A 22,532-nucleotide genomic window follows, 5' to 3' on the forward strand; every position below is an offset into this window, starting at 1 on the left:
ACTAAAAGATACAACCCATCCAGTGGAAGACTATGAGAGGTACCAAGCACTTCATGGGTGGCTGGTTGGTAGAGAATTTGAGTAATTTGATATAAAAGGAATGCAAAGTAAGTAAAGTACCAAGTTACTGAGCTGGAGAAACAAGTTGGTTGTTCATTATATATAGAATTATAAAGCTTTGGTGGAGAGTTTGCTTTGTTGCACCATAGACAAACAAAACAAAGTAACTTTAGTGGGTTTAACATGTTTTATTACAAAGAGATATAACATAATTAAAAAATCAACTCGAATGTTTTCGACAGGTACATGTGTCCTCATCAGGAATTACTTAAATCTGTAATTTTAATTATGTTATATTTCTTAACATAATCCATTAAAATTGAACATAAACTATAAGCTACAAACGTTTTCGGCTATACTCACGTTAGCCCTTATCAAGTAACAAAAAAATAACTGCTTATCATATCTACACTGAAAATGAATAACTGATCCAAACACTGAATTTAAAAACGATATGCAAAATGAAACGGCAGAGCATAGGAGAAAGGCACATCACATGGCGTTTCAATTACACGAGGCAAAGACGCATCATATGACGCATCAAGAAAAGACGTTGAATAAATAAGAAGCGCCTGAGGCAAACAACTGTGTATTGAGGCAAGGATTGTATAATTTTATTAGCAAAGCCTCGTGGATTTTAGTGTCGAATTCGGTGAAATATTTACGCATAATTATAAACCACTCCAAGGATGGTTTGTTATTTGAACAGGTTTGGCAATCGAATATGTGATCTTTAATGGCACTTTGCTTGTTTAAATTAGTTAAATCTAAGTGCTCCCTCACTCTCGTGGCCAAATGCCGCGTAGATATACCGATGTATGTACGATTCGCGTCATGCGAACAAGTGAACTTGTACACGACATTTCAACACAAGTAGGAGGGAGTCCTAGATTCAAGCTGAAAATAATAGCCAACTTTGAACGTTTTATACACAGGAACAATATCCACGTTGAACTTCATTTTGATAAAACTTGACATATTACTGACAAAGCGTCTCGATGCTTTACCCACAAAGGGAACTGTAAGAAAGTTTTTCCATTCACATTCGTCCGCTTGAGAGTGCGTAGAACGTGAATCCAAAAACCCCCTCAGCACCTTATTGAAAAACCATGTGGGGTAGTTGCTCGCAATAAAATAAGACCGTAAACGATTGACTTCAATATTAAAATTATCAAAATTAGAGCAAACATCTTGTGCTCGCTTGAGCAGGCATTTAATTAATCCAGATTTGTAGGTAGAAGGACATACAGCATTAAAATTGAGAAGGAAGTTGGTATTGGTTGGTTTTCGCTTATAGTTTATGTTCAATTTTAATGGATTATGTTAAATGCCGTGTGGTTGCTTGGTTGTATATGTCTGTGGTTGAAGAAAGTGACCTCTTTACCAAAATTGTTATATTTCTTTGTAATAAAAATGTTAAACTCGCTAAAGTTACTTTGTTTTGTTTGTCTATACTTTAAATTACTTACTTTAAGGTTAGCCTATATGTAAACTACAACTTATTTATTTCAAAATCATTCACGAATTTTCGTGACGACAAATATCAACATCAAGGTACGGAAATTAGTTTAAACATTTATTTCAAAATTGTTTTGACAATAAACTTCAATCAGTTTTAGTTTTACAAACATTCAAATATTCGATTATTTTGCAGCGTTTTTAGTCCTTGCCGAAAACTTCGATGGTCAAATCCCACCTGATAAGAAAGTAACCGCCCGATTGTAAACGAATGAGAGAAGATCGTGTGTTAGTTTGAACAAATACTTGTTTGTTAGTGCGAGGCTTCAATGTTAGGCCTACTTGGCATTTCAAAGGCATGGTCTTTAAAGTATGGAAGTTTATTCGAAGAGATCATGCGTTTGGAAGATGTTCGAGTTATTTGTTAATTTTTCTTCCTTGAAAGGTCTTATCATCAGTGATGCTCTGTGACGTCATAATAGTCAGTCATGCATAATCTTTTCTCTTTCATCGGAGGACGAACTACACCTGAAAAAGATCATGATGAACTATCGGAAAAGTAGTTTTTTTTTAATTTTTGACATTTTATTTAGAAGCAGTACTTCTAATTGTTTTTGGTAAAATTGTATAAAATTATCCTGCACGAAATTGAAATAAAATATCACACAATTTGCCTCTGAGCTTGGAATGTTTGTGATTGTGATTGTTGCATCACTGCAGCCAATAACCAATCACATTATCGGCTACTTCCAAATCCTTCTGTCCATGATGAATTTCTTTTGAAAGCTTTGCTGAAAGGGCTGGGTCAGGGGTGGGCGATTAATGTAGCCAATGGGTGATTGTGAGTAGTCTACCCAGCGGCTAGGGGAGGCCCACGTCTTAAGGAACTTCATTTCAAAATAAATTAGCAAAACCAACAATCACAGACAAAAAAATCCGTCTGCAGACGTTGAATCAATGTAAAATGACGGATATTGCTGTTTGGTATGGTACGGGTAAAACTGTGCATTGTAATTTGTTCTTTTCCAAGTGCACTGACCCAGCGCATACAAATCAATGGAAGAAATGTATTTTCCTTCACTTCCCAACAAGTAAATCCCACTAAGTTTGCTTGCAGAGATCTTCGTCAATTTCTTCAGTTTATGTCAGGCACAGTTCATAGGTGTCTGGGTAGATCCAAACACAGAACAAGTAGAAAACGAGAGTCAGCTCTTGGGTGTGAGCACCAAGCTGTACTAGCAGCGAGCAATTTGTTGTCATATTCTGTATCGCCAGGTGAATCATGAGACGTTCAATCACCAATGTGGCCATCGAGCGCTGGCATTAGTGGCGGACGACGTGGTCTGTGGCCTCGGCGATGCTACCGAGGCCAGCCCAATGGCTGAAAGACATAATTATGTCTATCGCTACACTTGGTTGATTTGCACAATACAAAGATATGTTTTGAGCTAAACCAACAGTTTACCAAACTCTTAAAATCTAGAGTATTTTTAATTGTTTCAACCCACTTCAGATTCTTCGACGTAGAATATGAAACAATTTGAAACAACTTCATAAAGCTTTTTATGCAGATGACTCTCTGCCCAGACAACAAATAAACCTTTATTACATTGATTCTACGTCTGCATACGTTGAGTCAATGTTAAAACGACTGATTTGCAGTCTGGGTAAGGATTAAAGATAATATAGTTTAGGTAAGCTACCTTAAATTTATCTTTCTTATGACACACTATGACATCACAATCGTCACCTTTATTCGTTGGCTGTCCTGATGGCGAGAGCGCCACCAGCAATCCCGAAGAATGCAGACATCCAGGCAAACCCAAAACTGAAGCTGAAAGAAGCCCTAGGAAAGATCCCAGCAAAGACAGCTACTCCAATAAGAACTGCAACTCCTTAACCATAACATTGATTGATTGAGAAAATCTTTATCCTTAGACTGAAAAAGCTTTTGGTGGATTATTCCCGGTAACCATAGACAGATAAAACCAACCAAACGCACAGCATTTCACATCAAACATTAGAGTGAACATAAAACTATAAACTACGAACTACGAACGTTTTCGTCCATACTCAAGTTAGCTCTTCTCAAGTAACGAAAATAACTGATTTTGCAATAACATCTACATTGAAAATAACTGATCTACACAATGAATCGAAAAACGTATTCCTGGTAAGTTCAGCATAGGCTACTTGTAGAGGCTTCGAACCATTGACTCAGGCTCTATCACCACGTTTGACAGAGTGAAGTTTCCGTTTGTTGTTCAAGTGTAGTTGTCAGTGAATTATTCCATCTAAGTGCCGTTGAATAGGAAACAGTCTTTGTTGCTCAAGCGCACACCCCGAGAATCGAACCAACGCTACTTGATGTGAGCTACTTCTTCTACACAACTTTAGTTCGGAAAAAATACAGTCACAAAATTTAACAACAATTTTGTTTATTTCGATAATTAGAATTAAAGGTTGATACTGTAGTTTTAAGACGCTCTTTCTTTAAGACGTCGCTTTTATTTTTGTTGTTAATCGCTCAAGGGGGCATCAGGTTTAGAAAGATGTTTACAAACAGAAAGATTGCACACAATTCCAAGAAACTGAAGGAAGTGAGCTTTCTCATTTTGTGGCTACCTCCAATCACCGTGACTATTCCTCCATTTTTAAGCTTGAAGGAATCTGAGTTCTTTCCTCCCAACAAGACGAGAATGAATCCAGCAAGAAGAACAAACGTCCCGATGATCATGAAAGCGCCGCTGGCTTCCGTTCCACTGGACAAAGTCAAAAAAGCAGTTGCTGAAAAGAAAACATACAGATTTGAATAGGAAGAAATTTTACAAACCATGATATGTTCTTCTTATGTTAATAAGCAAATGCATCACAAGATGTTGCAAATGACAGTTAGTATTTACTGCGCCAATCAAACATCTATTTGATTTCTTCAAAGACAAATATTACGTCTAACATAATGTGGAGTGATAATGTAACACAGGGGTTACCAACCTTTTTTAAACCGTGGCCCCCTTTCAATGGCGTAGCTAGAGAATGTACCGGAATGTGCCACCCGGGGCGGATTCAGATTTTTCCGCCTCTTCAAGAAAAAAGCATGTGAAAATGAAATGCGCTTTTTATCAGATTATAATCAAAAATCGTAGTCTGAAATTTCTGCCCCCGGACTTGCCGCCAGGGGGGGTCCGCCCCCCCCCCTAGCTACGCCACTGCCCCTTTTAAAAGTTTTGAAAAATCAATGGCCCCCCCTATTTTTTCACCTTTTGAAAAAATTAAGAAACGTCATTTTAATTAAAAAAAACTTGTTTATTTCATGAAGATTTGGGCAAAATGTAGCCTACTAGTGTTTTTATTAAATTTTAATTTATTTTTTTTGTTATATAGTGTTGGAGTGGACTTAAGAGATGATAAATTAAAAAAATTATTATTTTTCAAATATTTTCATGTTTCCTTGAAAAAGGTTCATGGCCCACTAGGGAGCCATGGCCTCCAGGTTGGGAACCCCTGATGTAACAATTAGCAAGTCATGACCGTAATATGAAGACAGTGCACTGGAAGCAGCTGATTGTTGATGTTGATCTATGCTAATTTCTTGATCTATTTTTTCTTTTTTGTAAACATTAGGCAAAAAACGAGCATCGACAAATTGGAATGTTTACATCGTGCAATCTCCGGTTCAAAGACTCAAAAGAAAAAGAAAATTTTGCTTATAGCCAAGTACAATTTCTCATTAGCAATAAGTTAGTAGTAGAATTTCGTTTGGCGTTTTCACACTTGAAGCTCGTTGTCTTTTATCCAGTTTTTAAAAATATCTTAGCATTGGTAAACTGTGTTGAAACCACCGGTAGTGGAGTTCATCGACAATCTAACATCAAATGATCAACAGTTTGTCTGCTTTTTTCGCGACTTGGACAGAAAGCCGTGTTTTGGTTGCGAAGAAGCTTTGGTAGAGATTTCGTTTTGTTGAACGATAGACAGACAAAACAAATCAACATAATGTATTACACAAAAAGCATAACATACAGTAATTAAAATAAAATAAACTTAAACGTTTTTGACACGTACTTGTGACCTCATCAGGAATTACAAATTTGCAATATACATAAAATGAAAATTATAAGATAAATCTGATTTTGCACTACAACTGTAACGACACTCCGGACTGAAAAGCACAAACTGAACAAATGATACAGGAATGATTACAAGTAAATTATACGGTGGGAAACAGATCACATGAGGTGTAAACTACAAGCATGCGACAACAATTAGAACACACACAAGAGGAAACAAAGAGAAAAAAATATTTGAATGTTATCGTGATTTTATCTCAAACTGAAATTTTACGTTATGTCGATAATATTTTTGAATGGAAATTAAACACAATTCGTTTGACACCTGGATTTGGCGAAAACCTACCAACACTGGCTTGCTTTTAAATTATAACGATCTATGACAAGGAGAAATCTGGTTTAACTCGACCTGTTATCAGACGTGGTCAAATGGCCATGCCCTTCACTAGTTTTGAAATTTTACATAGAAGGAATTTTTTTAAAACGCTGATATTTCTTGACTTTTAGTTTTTATCATTTGAGCATCGTTTAAACCTAATTTGATTATTTTTGGAACACTAAGTGGTTCACAATAACCATTTTGTCACAGGTTGTTCAGAAATTTTGTTTAAATTCCTAGATTTTGGCAATCGGCATCGAAATGACTCATCGCTTTTACTATTGTATACACAGTGGCCGCAGTCAACCGCGAATCAAGTCATCAATCACACATTAAAACTAAGAACGAAACGCAATGGGACTCATAGTACAATTTATCGTTTTAGCTCAATTCAGGCAGTTTTTGTTGCGTCATTGGAAGGCAAGTAAAGTTGACCAGTTTTTACAAAGATAAGACGTGTTCATAACATGAAAAGCAAACTTTGACAACTAGGAATGATCCGTTACTTTAGTTTAGTATTTACAATTTGCTACTTCTGAAAAGAAAAATTGAGCTAATCACAACCAAATCATCAACCACAGCCATCCACAAAGCGTTTTGTACCATATGTGTAGACGACATCAGAGGAACAGATTATTCAAAAAAAAGAAATAATCTCGGCAAAATTCCTCATCGTAGCTTCAAATGCAACATGCCTTTTTGCACAAAGCACATGTTGAAATTATGTATGTTATTGCCATTCATGACATGATGTACAGTTGAGAAGGAGCGATCTTCCTGGCGTCAGCACTGCCTGACTGCTCACGACAGAACAGCGAGCATTGTGTTTCGCTAAACTGATTTTTCATAACCCACTAATCATTCGACGTGTGTTGATCCAGAATTGTGGTACATTTCATTTTGAATCTTGAAAAGTAAAATTAACTTTTCTTACATTGTCTCGACATTGCTAGACTCAAGTTAAACAACCCAGACAGACAAACCCGTCATTTTTACATTGATTCAACGTCTGAAAAATGACGGGTTTTGCTGTCTGGGAAATTTAGCAAAAAGCAGGCAGAAAAGGCAGAAAAGTTGACTTTTATATCGTTTCAACGTTTAGCTACATTGAAAATTATCAAAAAGAAGTTTTTTTTTCTTTTGATTCTAAAACATTTTGGCAGGTTAAAATGAAAGCTACACTCTATCAAAAGAAACGCCTGACAAAACAGCTGACTGGAAATCGTGTTAGCCTACCTATACTTCTAACCCAGCCAGTAAATCAACCACTTTCAACAAAGATTCGACCTCTGAAGACGTTAAATAAATGGAAAAAGGACCAATTTTGCTGGCTGGGAAAGAATGTGATAAACCAGAGTTATTTCAACCAGAAAATCAATCTGCCAACGTTGAATCAATGTAAAAAAAATGATTTGCTGGCTGGGATCGCTACAACTATTTTATGCTTTCATTCATCTTGATTTGTCATGAGAGATACTACGATGCTAAGCAGCCATGACCACATGTGGAGAAGCAATTCATCACAATAACCTCAAAACCGCTTGATGTAGTATGAATATGAAAAATACTGCATTTATTATAGGAAAAAATAATTTGTTTCAAAGTATTTTTTGAATGCTCACAAATCATCAAAATTAAAATTCGAACGAAGAAAATCGGACATAAAATGACTAAATGCCAGCAAAATTCGCGTTTTTAGAGCTTGTTTGCAACATATGTTTTCAGAATACACAAACTAAGCATTTATTTCGAAAACAAATAATTACAATATAAAATAAAAGCATTTGACTATGTGCATGCCAATTTTCTCAAATGTGCGATATTTAGCGGCTGAGTTATAAGCCATTAATCAGGGCGTGGCCAAACGGCCACGTCTCGTGCTTTTCGCGTGTCTTTGATACGAATACCAGATAGGGTTAATCTTGTGTCTTTTATCTCGTGCTCGTTTGATGTGTTCTGATAATCAGTTGTTTCAGAAAGAAATCAAGAAATTAAAAATCATGTTTTGTTTATATGGATATCCTTCTCCTTTTTTCAATAAAGTCTGAAACACTTCATGGCTGATGAACCAAAAGACACGGCTGAAGAAGTAGATTCTATAGTTATTTTATTAGTATATCCTTTTTAGGAAAAAATTCAGCAAGGTTTGCGAAAAATCTAGCTGAACTTGTAAAAAAGAATTTTTCACGTGACATTTATCCTGTGTATAAAATGTTTAAATTTCACCAATAATTTCAACTGAATTTGCCTACCCCCTTTGCTCTTTCTTCCAATGTTGTCTATGAATTTAGTTGTTTGCGTGACGCCGAAAACCAGACATACATTGCTTACTTCACAATGTAGATATTAACGACCTGTTTTAGCCTGATGCTGCGAGTTCGCTGTGGTAATAGCGAATTACGCTAGCTTTGGGAACACAGTTCCCTAGTCATGTGCTATGACGAATAGTGTTGTCAGTGTGTCGTTGTTTAATGTTTAATTTGGTTTGACGCTGCTGTCTGTTGAGTATGATCCAGCGCATCAAAATGTAATTGAAGATGTTGAAATTTAGTATTTGGACCTCTCTGTGTGCATTTGTGTAACATGTAGCATTGGTAGCGATGACGGAGGGGTTGGTCTATCATACAATCTGTCTTGGCAACATCCGGACTCCAGGTCGCACTGATGTGATGATTTCACTTGTGGTTTAAGATGAGATATCCTTTGATATGATTTGTGATCATTAGTTGGCTATTGAAGGATAGTGGGAAGAAAGAGACACAGGGTAAGAAGGAGACGAACTTGGAGAGATGATAAAAAACAGAAGGTTGACTTGTCAAGCATCGAAGAAACAAAAAGAGTAGCGCAAGAACGTGACGTGTGGAAGCAAATGGCAGCCAACCTTCGGCTCGGAGCAGGCACATGATGATGATGATGATGATGATCTTAACTATCATGATCTTTTTAGGGTAGCCTATGTTAATTGACTTGAAATTTTTTTATATCAACTTATTCTGTAACACTGCAAACTCGTAGGCTACTAAAAATACAAGTGATAATTTTAAGGAAGTGGCTACATTTGCGGCGCCGTAAATACAGCCGTTTTATGCCTTTTTTTAATCTTTACGTCGCTTTTACTGCGCATGCGCGCTGGTGCGTATTTTTCTTCTTTCTCGAAAGAACAAATGAAAAAAAGTGCATAGCTTATATAACTTCTAAATTCAACCGCTTTTGTCAAGTGAATCTGTGGCGCGTGCGATTTTTGTCTGGCGCGTGCGATCTTTGTCTGGCTCTTATTCTCAAGGATATGAGTTCGATACCACCAAGAAGTGTTTCTTTTTTTAAGCTAAATTCTAACCCGAAGTGACTCAATCGTTAGGCTACGCATTTTTGTGGCCGTTCAGTTTAGTTTGTTTTTAGTTCTGACCATCACAACGAAAAAACAGTATATGACAAACATAGCAGAGGTTTAGAAAAAGGTAGAAGCGACAAAACGCGGACGTTATAGCGTGCATGATACCAAAGCTGGACAATCAGTTTAAAATATGGCACGGTCGTAAATTTTGTTGCAAATTTTGTTGACAAATTCTGTTGCAAGGTTTTTCTTCTTCAGTATTTTCTGGACAAAGTGATCCGTCACATTTGGGGGACACAGCAATGGAGCGCGATCGTGTCTCGATGCCGTTTGGTCCACAACTAGATGAACAATTAGACCATTCCGTCCATTGAGTCATTTCGCAATCAACTAAATAAGAAATTTTGTGCTTTAATAATTCCCTCAACAACAAACAGTTTTTGTCAATTTATACAAATCTTTGCAAAGGTGCCTAGTAGAAAATTTTACTGGAAGAACTGTTGGTCGTTTGACGTAAATTATAAGAAGACTTGAGTTGAAGAACTATTGTCCAAAAACGACTTTTGAGATAAAACAAGTTAAAGTTCTTTAAACGTTTTTTAATCTCTTCTTTCTATGCAAAACCCATATCGTGTAATAGCGAAATTAAGCCGTTTTATAAATGAAATTTTGCGCGGGACATATATTAACCATCTTGCAACATATTTTTGGTAATAATTAAATTTTAGCAAAATGTGACTTGAAGTAGTTTTACAACTCAGGTCTTCAAATGTGAAAATTGGAACAAATAAAGAACAACTATCGCTGAAATGGCCAAACCTGGACAGCATCTTAGGTTGCAATCTTGAGCTTCCACCGTTTCTCCTCTGCAAATATTTCCGCCACATGAAGCGTCTGTTGTAATTCGACGTTGTCTGGATTGACTTCCATCACCACACGATTTGCTACAACTACAACATAATAAAAGTAAAGTAGCTTGTTTGTAATGTTGTTGCATTTTATACAAAACATCTGAAACCAGTTTAATTTAAAGTCAAAACAATATTGATTTCTTTTATTGTAAAGCCGTGGTGTTTTCCCGGTGACCTGGCAAACGAAAAAGAGACATTTTTCTTTCTAAAACTTGAAAAAATCTTAAGGTTATATTAGTTTTATGTCTAAACACTAATATTATTTTTCCCCGGTGGCGCTAATTTAGCACCAGGCCCTTTAATTTTGCTAATGTGGCTTAAGACCTCTCATGTAAAACAAACGGAATGCATAATGCCTTCTTCAGACATTGACTAAACACATTTTTAATTTACCTTTCCCATTTCGACCACTGAGAAAATTCGCAATCCACAGGACAACAAACATCGCTACATGTTCTGTAAACAAAAGTTGCTGTTAGTTAATAATTTTCACTCTTACAGTTCTACACAAAAAATATTCAATTTTTTAAGTCAACAAAACACGATCGAAGTTCAGTGATAAGAAACACAACACCTCTAATGACCACTATGACCTTTCCTGATAGTTTCAAAAAAAAGAAATCAACAAACCTACTGTATCAAAAAAACATTTTACAATGAAATCAAACATTTGCAAATATTCACCTGATTTCCGTATTACTTCCAAAACACGTTTTTCCTCCATATTGTTCTCGAACGTCAATCGTTCTTCCTCGTGATTGTGACCCCCCTCCACAAGTCACAGAACATTCTTCCCATGCAGTCCATTCAGACCAAGAACAATCAATAGGACATTTTTGGTCATTGCAAGTTTCTGTTTCTGCATCTTCACCTACACAATTCTCTCCACCGCACGTGGCAGCAGTTTGTATGGTTCTTGATCTTTCCATTTCTCCACCTCCACATGTTGCTGAACAGGAAGTAAAAGCACTCCATGATCCCCATCGACAATCCACAGGACAACATCTTGTATTGCAATTTCTTGACTCTTGAGCTTGTCTTGTACACTTAGAACCACCACAACTATCTTTTAAAGCAACACTCCTCGATCTTGTTTGAGTTCCACCTCCACATGTAGCTGAACATGTACCGTAGTTACTCCAAGATTCCCATTTGCAATTCACTGGACAGCATTGTGAGTTGCAAGATCGACGTGAAATAGAAGAACCACTGCACGAACCTCCACATCTTGCACTTGTTACTACAGATCGTGACCTGCTTTGAGTTCCTCCTCCACATGTGGCAGAACACGTACCATAACTGCCCCAAGCTGCCCATCTGCAATTCACTGGACAGCATTGTGTACTACAAGATCGAGATATAGTAGAAGAACCACTGCACGAACCTCTACATCTTGCACTTCTTACTACAAATCGTGACTTCCTTTCAGTTCCGCCTCCACATGACGCTGAACATGAACCATAACTGCTCCAAGAACTCCATAGACAATTTACAAGACAGCATTGTGTGTTACAAGATCGAGACGAACTAGAAGAGCCTGAACATCCAGAACCTCCACAACTTGCTGCTCTGGCTACTGATCGTGATCTTGATTGGCTGCCTCCTCCACATATAGCTGAACAAGATCCATAGCTTCTCCAACTTCTCCACTGACAATCAACTCGACTGCAGCGCCTCCGCCTGTTTAAATCAAAATATAATATCGCAAAGTCTGAAAAGCTGAGAGTTGAAAGAACAATTTGGGCCCGGTACTAATTACATTCTCAGACCCAAACTTAAGACACTTAAGAAAATCTCACGATATCCGAAGAATGCACGGTGCTTTTTCAAGCTTTGCGACCCCTTGGATAGATTGTAGGCTCTTGTCCTAAAATACTTAGTAGACCCCTTGTCATCGCTGCTAGTTGAGAGGGTCTCTGTGCAACGCTCGAGACGATGTTGGCTTGACATCGCTTTAAAACACGCGGTTCTGCATTGGCAAGACACTTATTGACACACCAAATTAATGAGATGAGCTTACGCGATACTTTAATGTCGGTTTGCTCCTTCTAACTATCTTCTGCATAATTAGCAATGGACAGTGCTATCACAATAGCAGCAAAACCAGTGCTGTGGTGTTTGAGTTGTAGAGATTGTGGCGTATTTGGTGTCAGAGTCGTTCAGGGATACCTAAACATTCAGGGATGCGAAACTACAAATACGAGGCGCCAACTGAAGGTACGACGTTGTCGCAATAAAAGCCATTGCTTTTCTAAGCTATTTGCAAAGCCTGCAGTTACCATATAAGCACAATGATGATTAACGTTTTGCAATATACAAGTGACTGACATCTTCTCTGTTTTATTTCCAACGTTTCGCATGTGTAAACGACTTGCATCTTCAGTTACGTTGTTAAAAAACAATTGTAAAATCAAGAAATATGTAAAGTTCTATGATAAAATAACGCCAGCACATTAAATACAACGCATATCGACCAAATAAATTAGTTATTTCTAACGTTATGCAAATTCAAACGATTTCTATCTTTTCAAGTACTTTGTCAAAATTAATTGCAAACAACAAGGAATAAGTAGGAGCTTGCTAGTGTAATGTTACACAGACTTCGACAACTACAACATGACTCCGACACTAAGTCGATTGAACTTATAATTATAATAACGTAATAAATGTCAGAATGTAAAAAGAATGGTGCAACACTGTCAAGGAAGCCTAAAGGCGACCAATTATGACGTCATGAAAAGCGCGCAAAGTAAAATGCGAGACACTGGTAAGGGCGAATTCCCACACACAATTATGAGTGCAACGGTGCGGTTCCAATACATTACATTCCCCTTTGTCTGAAGAAAGAAAGGAACTATCTATCGATACACAAACAGATTAAAATTATGGAGTGGAGTACACTATTAACTGCAGATGCAATAACGATGTCACGTTTACTACACAATTTTCCAGTGACTCAAAGTGAACAGCAAGCATTAAACTTATAGTTCGTATACTCTCGTTGTGCAAACTCCGATAACAGCACAAGTCTACATTGTATGCATGATGCACAACACGAAATCTCCACGTATCACTATACATACAAAACGATTCAAGTTACACAAACACCATATCTATCAGGCGGCTTCACTATCCGGCCAGAACGGGTAGTACACGGTGCTGGCATATTATTTTTACATGGCACATTGGGCTCGTCGTTAAAATCATCTACAGCAACGTTTTCATCAGCATTCAGCAATAACGTTTTCATCAGCAGCAACGCTTTTATCAGCAATAACATTTTTATCAGCAGCAACGCTTTCATCAGCAATAGCGTTTTCATCAGCAGCAACAAGTAGCTGCATTCTTCTAGATTTGACTGCGGGTATAATGGCCTAGACGTTCGGTGATTAGTTTTCCTACTATCACAAAAATTCGCAAATTTGAACGTTAACTCGACCATCTGCCTCCACTTTTTAAAATTATCTGCAACATTTCCTTGTTGGAAATTCATCTCTGACTTTGTTGCTTGCATCGAATCCATCTCTGACACCATGTAATGTTGCACAGACTTCGACAACTACAACATGACTCCGACACTAAGTCGATTGAACTTATAATTGTAATAATGTAATAAATGTCAGAATGTAAGAAGAAATAGCACAACACTGTCAAGAAAGCCTAAAGGCGACCAATTATGACGTCATGAAAAGGGGTCCACGTCTTTTAGGCGCAGACAGTTAGGCGTCTGGATATTTAGGTGCGGAGCACTGTGGCGCCCGTTCATTTAGGTGCTATTCCTAGTAAAGTTTGCAGATTGTATCAGCTTGGCATGTAGGGCAATGCTTTTCACATATAATGTTACATTGGTTAGAAACATATGTTGTTTTGTTAATGCGCGTGTGGAGATGAGGTGCCAGACAACGCTCTACTACTCTTGGTGTTAGCACATCTCCACAGGACATTTGCAATGCATCCTGAACACAGGTTGCAGCCAGATGGAACTTTACTTAATCTGTTATCTTTCGCAATTACTTTTACTCGGGATGGATTGGTCGACTGGTCGTATTGCGAGTAGGCTACGTATGAGACAACGCTTTACAACATGAATAATAATACATTTCCATAGAGCATTATGAACCCTGCCTACAAGTTGCAAGCATAATGGTGCGACTTTGCTCGTTATTAAACCTAGTCGGGGTTTTGATGGAAAACTAAGTTAGGCTACTCTTCACTCAAGCCTACCACCCGCTTGAATATAGACTACGGTATATTTTTTACTGATGTTTAGTGTACCGGTAGTTATTATTTGACTCACTAAAAGTGAACTCAGTTATGTTCGCAAACTTGAATAATTTATTGATAAAGCTTTCGCCGCCGCAAACCTGGACTAACAACAAATAAGTGCCGAACACGCGCATTAAAAAACATTATGTTTTTCTGTTCAATACAACATTTTGTGTGAAAAGCATTGCCCTACATGCCAAGCTGATACAATCTGCAGACTTTACTAGGAATAGCACCTAAATGAACGGGCGCCACAGTGCTCCGCACCTAAATATCCAGACGCCACAGACCACAGTGTGCGCGCCTATTTGACTGGCGCCTAACTGTCTGCGCCTAAAAGACTTGCTCTCATGAAAAGCGCGTAAAGCAAAACGCGGGACACTGGCAAGGGCGAATTCCCACACAAAATTAAGAGTGCAACGGTGCGGTTCCAATACATTACAACTAGTACCGGTAAAATAACCATAGACGTAGCAGGGGGGCTAAAGGGTCCGTGGCTTTCCTAAATTTCTAATTAATGTAAGTCATGATGCAGTTTTTGTACCACTGCCACTGGTAAGTTTTCGTACTTTCCGGGCCGTTTTCTCTGGTTCCTCACGTCCAGGTGCATTAAAACGTTTCAACTCATTTTTAGCAAAACAATTAAATGCTGTTTGAAGAATAAGTTCGAAATTTGAGTGGCCTGCAGAACACATCTGTTTGAATGCACCTCTGTAAACGTTCGACGCCTCCACTATCTTTTTCAGGGCTCGTATAAACACGGAGCGCTGGTTTGGTGCAGTCCACAACTTCTCTTTTGCATTATAATCAGATATCACTGCACTGTAATAGTGAACAGCCAATGTTGTTGCAGAAAAACAAAATTCTGTTGGGACAGACAGACCACCTCGATTGGCAATTTCAAACAATTTCACATGCTCTTCAGATTCACATGTTGGGGCTGGGCAGTCATCACTTTTTACCAACAGAACTTTACAGGGCGAACACCGTCGTCTTCGGGATATACTTCTTGCAATGTAGCCACTCACAAAATATGCCACATTTGCATCTGTCTCCGACAAATCATCAAGTGTTACCTCTGAGAAAAACCTTTCGAGCCAAGAAACAATGGAGCTGTCTGCATTAATAAGCTTTCCGCTTCCCAGAGAAATAGAGTCAAGCGAACATAATTTGGATGCAGCCAGTATGCCATGTTGTTGAAGCAAACTCAACTTGCGTATTTTCTTTTCTGCCTCAAGCAGTTGCTTTATGGACATAAAAAAGTTTCCTCCACTAACCTGGCGGTACCACCCGAAACGGCCTTCGATTGGATCAGAGGTAAATTTTCCCGGTAACACATACTTCAATCCAATCTTGTCGTGCAAGTATTGAGCAAGTTCAGGCATTGCAGACATGGTTTGAATGCATGCTAGGAATGTTTGGTCTGTAAGCCCAGAAGTGCCGGATTGCTGCCATTTCACTAAAATATCCTTTGCTGACTTAAGAAAGCGTAAATTTGCAGGTTTTTCTTCTTCCGTTGAAGTGAACTTCATTGGCATGCACATCTCATCATTTTTTGCCATGCCTGAAATATATATATAAAAGTTGTTAAAAATAGTGAAGGCTGGTTAGAGTTTTAAAGTAAAGGTTCCCTGTATACCAAGTGCAAGGCCGTGTGCATTTTTGCATCTTTTAGTCTCAAAATTCAAAACATAATCAGATTGATTTTTCAATGAGCTTCTAAACTTACTCTGTAAGTAACAACTAGGTCATTTGTACAAAAAAGTAATAAAATTCTAGGAAAAAATCCAAATGTTTTACTTCAATTGCAAAAAATCTTTGTGCAGCTTTCTAAAAAGTTGTGCATAAACTGTACAGAAAATATGCCCAGAGAAAACTAGTAACCTGTGCCGACGTGCCGTAACGACTGGCTATATTTAAAAATATTAATCACACTTGGAAAATATACCTTTGAATGGTGTTTTGACAGACATCACCTTCCAAACATTGCAGATGAATTGGAGAAATTTGGCAGTTTCCTTAAAGCCCGGATTGGTGTCAGCATACATAAGAAGTCCATTTACGGTGGATTCACTAAACACACCTGCAAGTGAAAAACCAAAATTATATATATATATGAATTGCAACTGCTGCAATCAATTTCTGGATTATATATATATGATACAATAAATCAAATATAGTTATTATTATTTGAAGCCTTTACAAATTGTTTCACCTATCGGATCATCAGAAGGTCTTATTCAAATAGAATCTATTCGAATAAGACCTTCTGATGATCCGATAGGTGAAACAATTTGTAAAGGCTTCAAATAATAATAACTATATTTGATTTAATTCGCTCTGCTTTGCCTTTTTGCTTGGCATTGAGCACTTTTTGTAGTATTAATAGTTTTCATTGTTTTATGATACAATAAATATATAATGTAATTTTCTTATACAAACTAAAACAAGTTAGATGACTAAATAATGTGAAAATGTAGCCTGCATAGGGTTGAAGGATCAACTGAAGATCCCGTGACCATTTTCTGGGGGAGAGGGAAGTTAAGTTTGAGTCAACCTTTGTAGGGGCGATCATCATCACTCCAAAAGACCGGGGAGGATCTTCATTTGAGCCCTGCTTACAAAAGCTACTGTACTTACTTAAAGCGTGTAGAGGTGAGGTGCGGGCAATATTGCTTGGGTTAAGTGATGCCTTCTTCAGTGCAAATGCTACTTTCAGAGGTTTATGCTCTTCAAGAGTGTACAAGCGCTTTATATGTGCAAATTCAGCTGTGCATTGCTCTCCCAAAATATGTTCAGCACCAGAAATATGAGGAATGTGGAATCGCTTCTTATTCACAAAATTGTTAAAAATGTTTTTAAAGTTGTGGGTGAAGTCAAACAAGAGAAATAAACGCTCTCCATTCCTTGAAGGGTGTGCAATGCTGTTTGAGAGCTTATTGCTTCCACATAAATCCATAAACAACTTCCTGAAAATGCATAACCCATTATAAATCACACATAAATTTTAGCATGTAATATTAAACCAGTTTCATTCAATAGACAAGATGTTTCAAAAAACGTGACACCACTTCTTTCAATCGAGGTTGTTTCAGTTTTGTCAGCCAAAAAAAAAAACTGGCGAAAAACAGTTTGCAATAAACTTGTAACTTTTCTCCATATTGGGACTTTAGTGCAGAAATTGTTTGTATAAAAACTATTACATTTTAACCATTTGCAGTCCAATTTTTTTGCAAAAAATTTTCAGATATCATAAAACCGGTTGGACTTTGATTGAATGTGAAAACAATAGCCTAATGCTTTAGCATGTTATTATAAAGTGATAATCAAGGTTTAACAACAATTCTGAACAGCATTTCTTCTATTTTCACATTTTTAAAAATTCTGTTTTATGGACGGGTTGTGAAAAACAATATTGAAATAGGATTAAAATATAATACGTGACAGGGTGTTTAAAAAAATCTGACACCATTTACCTTTGAAATGTATTGAAATCATTGTTGTAAAAAAACCCATAAACATAGGATTTTTCACAACCTTGATTTTAATACATATTAAAGGTTAATGGTGTTAAATTTTTGAAACACCCTGTAATCCTATTAAATTTGCTATAGATAGTTGTCATCAAGCATATTATAAGCTTACCTATTGCACACATGATTGTCAACAGATATAGCAACAACAAAGAAAATTTCATCTAGAGATTGCATCACTTTGTTAAAGAAGGTTCGAAGCAGCTGTGTACTTATCTTTTCAATTGGCACCAGGCACACAACATCTTTATATTTTTTACATACTGATTGCACCATAAATGTCAACACGGTTTTCGCTCGTTGGCCTTCCTCTGTTAATCCAATGAAAGCGCCATTGCAATATTCAACCCTTTGTGCAGTGTATACCTCATCAATAAGCAAGGTTACCATTTTTTCTCCTTCAGATAAGTCGACAGTTCGTTGCTTCAGGTATTGCAAATCTATAGATTTAGTCTCTACATTACAATCACTCGAAACTTGCTGAAGTCTTCTGACTGATGGCAGTATAAAAAACTCACTAAGCTTTTTGTATAGTGAGTTGCTAGTGAGCTGCCACAGAAACAACATGGTTAGTAACCTGGGTGAATACCGTCGGCCATTTTTATCTATGTACAACAACTGAAGTTGCTCGGACACAAATTGAATTAGGGGTAAACCTTCATCTTGGCTTTCGTTTTCTTCCAGGTTTGCTTTGCATTGCTCAAGGGCTGCAACAGCCGACTTGGCAAAAGTCTTACTATTGTTACCACTTGGTGATTCTATAAGGTTTTTGCAGAATGCCAGAATATTGCAAAGCTCTGATACTTTGCTTAATGAATCGGAGCTCATCAGATGCTGAAATGTTTCTTGTGGCACAGAAATAGAACATACAAATGCATGCACATCTAAAGTTTCCCCTACCACCAAAGATGCCATTAACTGAGGAGAAATGTGGCTGCCATTGTTATATGTTATAAAGTGGAATTCCAAAGAAGATTCTTTTAACAATTTGATATATCCAGAAGGAATAACCACTTCATTGAGTTTATCTTTTAAAGAACCCAAATCACAACAAGAGTCTTGCAACAGAAATTCTTCATTTTGATCTTGAAGTTTAGCTTTGTCTTTTTTCAGTCTTTCTGTGGCAGTTGCAGCAGAAGTTGAGCGCTTTACTGGAGCCGGTTTTGTCAGATAGTGAGGCAGGCCAGCAAAAATGCGAGGCACAGCTGATGGCTTCAACCGTGGCTGATTAAGTTTCGCAGACTCTCTGCGTTGTTGGCGATCTAAGTGGCTATCGATTGATGTTGTTTCAAAATCATCTCCGTAGAAATGCTTACCACAAATTCTTGTGTGTGGTGTCACAGTTAAAATTTCCCTGGATATAGCTCTAATCCAAGCCTTACGCAATTCAGGATCTGCTGGAAATCGAAACATTGAAACTTTTTCCCCAGTTCTTTTAAACGCACGATTACCAACTTTGCACCCTGGAGCACAACAATAGTATCCCATATTGCATAAAAAATCTTATAATACTGGAGCAGAATTTCACCTTGAACTGTAATATTGTACAAGTAGAAAAGCTATAAATAAACAGAATTACTGTTTTAGGGAGTTACCGTACCGTACAATAGGGTAAGCAAAATTGTAATGTTGCAAAATTGTATGTTTTGGTTAATAAATAGCATTAATAATTTCTATTCTACAGCACATAACATAAATGTGTTTTGCAAAGAATGCAACCTATTTCGTCCCTGAACAATTCGTACTCTGATTTCGTCCTCTGAAATCGGGGTACGAAGTGTTCAAGGGACGAAATAGGTTGCACCCTTTTGCAAAGCTCTATATTTGGTTAGTTAGGCTATAGTATATAGGCCTACAGTATTACATAATGATTAAAATACAGTAGGCAATCATTTTTTAATACCAGATTAACCTCAATGTCTCTTTGCAAAATTGGACAGTTAGGCCTGACACCACTACACATCTGTTTTCATGTGCCACTTATCAGTAACTTTTAGAAAGGGTTAGGCTTCATGCATAAAATAGTCAGTTAGAGTCAGGTAATCTACTCCTTCTTGAATAATACTGATTTTAACACTAACCACACAGTGAACACCCTTAGTTATAAACCAATTGTAACATTAAAATATATTTCTACTCACGGGCTGCAATGTCTCTGTAAATTGGCCTTACAATTTAACTAAAATATACAGTAGCCCACAGATCAGGTTAATCACCGATAACCGTAGACTATTGATTTCCTGTGGTCACTGACTGCTAGTGCTGAGTAGGCTACTGTGCAAATGTGCCATCACTGATCACTCATCACTGCCATGTGTGAGTGTACCGTCAGTTGGCGTCAAAAATGATCACTAGGGGCGTAGTTGCGCATCCCGTACTGTTTTGGTATCCCTGGAGTCGTTAAAAAAAGTCGATTCCTACTCCGGCATGAAACAAAACGATGAACAATAAAACTTTGTTTAGCCTACAATTTTTTTCAAACTATTGTTTTTTGTTGTCCGCATTGTGCTCAAAAACTTCATCAGAAAATAGAAGTGTTTGTTCTTGTTAGTCTTGGAAAAAGTAGCTGTTTCAATTTTGATCACACCTTCAATAATTTAAAAAAATTAAATAAGACAAAAATTTAGAATAATCTGGCAACCCTCAAAATTTCATCAAAGCCGCAGCCGGAGCTGGAGTCGGAGTCGGACAGCCAATTATGAATCAAGAATTCGAAGTCGTATATTTTTCACCCGGCTCCACAGCCTTGCTCAAAACGAAATGACTATTAATTTTTATCTTTACTAGAACCATAGGTAATCAAATAATTTAAGTGCCTTAACTCTCTAACTTTTTGTAGTATAGGATACAAAAGTATATTATATACCTTAGAAATTATACAAAATGCATCGTAGTTTTAGAATTTATTGTTAATGCGTTTGACTGTTTGTCAGTCATCATCTTATGTCCTTTGCGTAAGACAATAAGTGCCCATGGAAGTATAATAAACTAAAGCTATTTTCCACACAAAGCATGAGCATTTGTAATTCAGAGCGATTTGTGGCGACTTCGGTTATTTCTTAATTTTTTAGCAGAAAAGCGTTGTTGGCTTGCTCAAAAGTAGACTGACGCTAAACCGTTAAATCTAGAATTTGCAAAACCATGCAAACTCATAGGAATTTTTGTTACCTCGTCTAAGAATAACATGGTCTACTGTGCTGTAGTGTATTTATAAATTAAGATAAAAAGATCTTATTGTGCAGTGACGATCGGTGAGGGAAAGCAAGGAAAGCAGTGCTTAGCCTACCTTAGCAAAAACTATGCAAAATATAATGACTGAATTCTAGGTTTCACTTATTATTTTCATCACGTCTATTTTAACTTGAAAATTACTGTGAAAATACTGTTGAAAATAACTTGAAAATTACTGTCGTAACACCTAAAACTTTTATGAATTTAGAATCTTTTTTTTACTCATATTAATTGTCAAAGAAAAAAACTCATTAGCCTTTTTTTTCTCTTTGTTCTCAATTTATAAAAATTTTATTAAAGGTGTTACGACCGTGCCATATTTTGAACTGATTGTCCTGCTTTGGTATCATGCACGCTAGCCTATAACGTCCGCGTTTTGTCGCTTCTACCTTACTCTGCTATGTTTGTCATATACTGTTTTTTCATTGTGATGGTCAGAACTAAAAACAAACTAAACTGAACGGCCACAAAAATGCGTAGCCTAACGATTGAGTCACTTCGGGTTAGAATTTAGCTTAAAAAAAAAACACTTCTTGGTGGCATGGAACTCATATCCTTTGGGAGTAGGCTACGAGCCAGACAAAGATCTCACGCCACAGATTCACTTGGCAAAAGTGGTTGAATTTAGAAGTTATATATGCACTTTTTTTCATTTGTTATTTCGAGAAAGAAGAAAAATACGCACCAGCGCGCATGCGCAGTAAAAGCGACGAAACGATTAAAAAAAAGGCATGGAACGGCTGTATTTACGGCGCAGTAACTGTAGCCACTTCCTAATTTTAAACATTATCTGACAAAGTAAAAATTCCAACTGTAAAGGCCACACCGCCTTTGAAGGCATCAAATCAATGATATTTAGTTTGTTTTCATTTCATATCGCCTCACTTGATACACATGTGCCACTGAAGCAACCTTCAAAGAATCCTGTAAATTCATCGCCAGATGAAATCCATCCAGGAGCGAAGGTGCCGACCAGCGCAAGTAGGAATGCTAGGAAGGAAAGAACAATGGCAGCAGTCTTCTTGGAATCCATCGCGATTCACTTTAACACAATTGTCACAAACTATTCTGTGAAGAGTCTAATTTTGTTGTGGCAGTTAGTTACAAAAGTCTCTCAGAAAGAATCAGTTTGAACACTCAATTCAATTTTTGACCTTAGTCGATGCTTTTAGTCTGCTGATAAGCTGCTTGGCCGAGTGGTGAGAGCAATGGTAGAAAAGTTCGAAAGGTCCCGGTTCGATATCATTCAAGACCACGTGGCTATGCCTTTGGCAGGACACTTAATTGTAT

General features: G+C 37.3%; 3 protein-coding genes across 3 annotated transcripts; all 3 read right to left on the reverse strand.

Moving 5' to 3' along the window:
* Nucleotides 1-1,177: 1,177 nt before the first annotated feature.
* LOC145776901 (uncharacterized) lies at nucleotides 1,178-22,275 on the reverse strand. Its single transcript, XM_082588120.1, has 4 exons — nucleotides 22,128-22,275; nucleotides 4,144-4,305; nucleotides 3,269-3,413; nucleotides 1,178-2,046 (listed from the first exon to the last, which is right to left on the reverse strand). The coding sequence occupies exons 1-3, from the start codon at nucleotides 22,273-22,275 to the stop codon at nucleotides 3,271-3,273; spliced, it is 453 nt and encodes a 150-aa protein (XP_082444246.1). The 3' UTR covers nucleotides 1,178-2,046; nucleotides 3,269-3,270.
* On the reverse strand, nucleotides 10,133-12,162 carry LOC145777416 (coadhesin-like). The gene is made up of 4 exons (XM_082588783.1): nucleotides 12,089-12,162; nucleotides 10,913-11,892; nucleotides 10,606-10,668; nucleotides 10,133-10,251 (listed from the first exon to the last, which is right to left on the reverse strand). The coding sequence occupies exons 1-4, from the start codon at nucleotides 12,160-12,162 to the stop codon at nucleotides 10,133-10,135; spliced, it is 1,236 nt and encodes a 411-aa protein (XP_082444909.1).
* Nucleotides 13,791-18,509, reverse strand: LOC145777335 (uncharacterized). Its single transcript, XM_082588693.1, has 4 exons — nucleotides 18,124-18,509; nucleotides 17,119-17,447; nucleotides 16,427-16,561; nucleotides 13,791-16,042 (listed from the first exon to the last, which is right to left on the reverse strand). The coding sequence occupies exons 1-4, from the start codon at nucleotides 18,399-18,401 to the stop codon at nucleotides 15,003-15,005; spliced, it is 1,782 nt and encodes a 593-aa protein (XP_082444819.1). The 5' UTR covers nucleotides 18,402-18,509; the 3' UTR covers nucleotides 13,791-15,002.
* Nucleotides 22,276-22,532: the final 257 nt, after the last annotated feature.

The sequence above is a fragment of the Aplidium turbinatum genome, chromosome 9 (assembly GCF_918807975.1).
Source record: "Aplidium turbinatum chromosome 9, kaAplTurb1.1, whole genome shotgun sequence".
NCBI classification, from domain to species: domain Eukaryota; kingdom Metazoa; phylum Chordata; class Ascidiacea; order Aplousobranchia; family Polyclinidae; genus Aplidium; species Aplidium turbinatum.

What these genes read in the sequence shown, in the direction of transcription:
- LOC145777416 (XM_082588783.1), bottom strand. Translation starts at nt 12,162, where the DNA reads ATGTCAAGCCAACATCGTCTCGAGCGTTGCACAGAGACCCTCTCAACT. An exon ending in AGGAAAAACGTGTTTTGGAA is followed by an intron (nt 10,669 to 10,912) that starts GTAATACGGAAA and finishes TTTTGTTTACAG; the next exon opens with AACATGTAGCGATGTTTGTT. An exon ending in CAGTGGTCGAAATGGGAAAG is followed by an intron (nt 10,252 to 10,605) that starts GTAAATTAAAAA and finishes ATTATGTTGTAG; the next exon opens with TTGTAGCAAATCGTGTGGTG.
- LOC145776901 (XM_082588120.1), bottom strand. Translation starts at nt 22,275, where the DNA reads ATGGATTCCAAGAAGACTGCTGCCATTGTTCTTTCCTTCCTAGCATTC. An exon ending in CAGTGGCACATGTGTATCAA is followed by an intron (nt 4,306 to 22,127) that starts GTGAGGCGATAT and finishes TTTTCTTTTCAG; the next exon opens with CAACTGCTTTTTTGACTTTG. An exon ending in AATAGTCACGGTGATTGGAG is followed by an intron (nt 3,414 to 4,143) that starts GTAGCCACAAAA and finishes GTTATGGTTAAG; the next exon opens with GAGTTGCAGTTCTTATTGGA.
- LOC145777335 (XM_082588693.1), bottom strand. Translation starts at nt 18,401, where the DNA reads ATGGTAACCTTGCTTATTGATGAGGTATACACTGCACAAAGGGTTGAA. An exon ending in GACAATCATGTGTGCAATAG is followed by an intron (nt 17,448 to 18,123) that starts GTAAGCTTATAA and finishes ATGCATTTTCAG; the next exon opens with GAAGTTGTTTATGGATTTAT. An exon ending in CTCACCTCTACACGCTTTAA is followed by an intron (nt 16,562 to 17,118) that starts GTAAGTACAGTA and finishes TTTCACTTGCAG; the next exon opens with GTGTGTTTAGTGAATCCACC.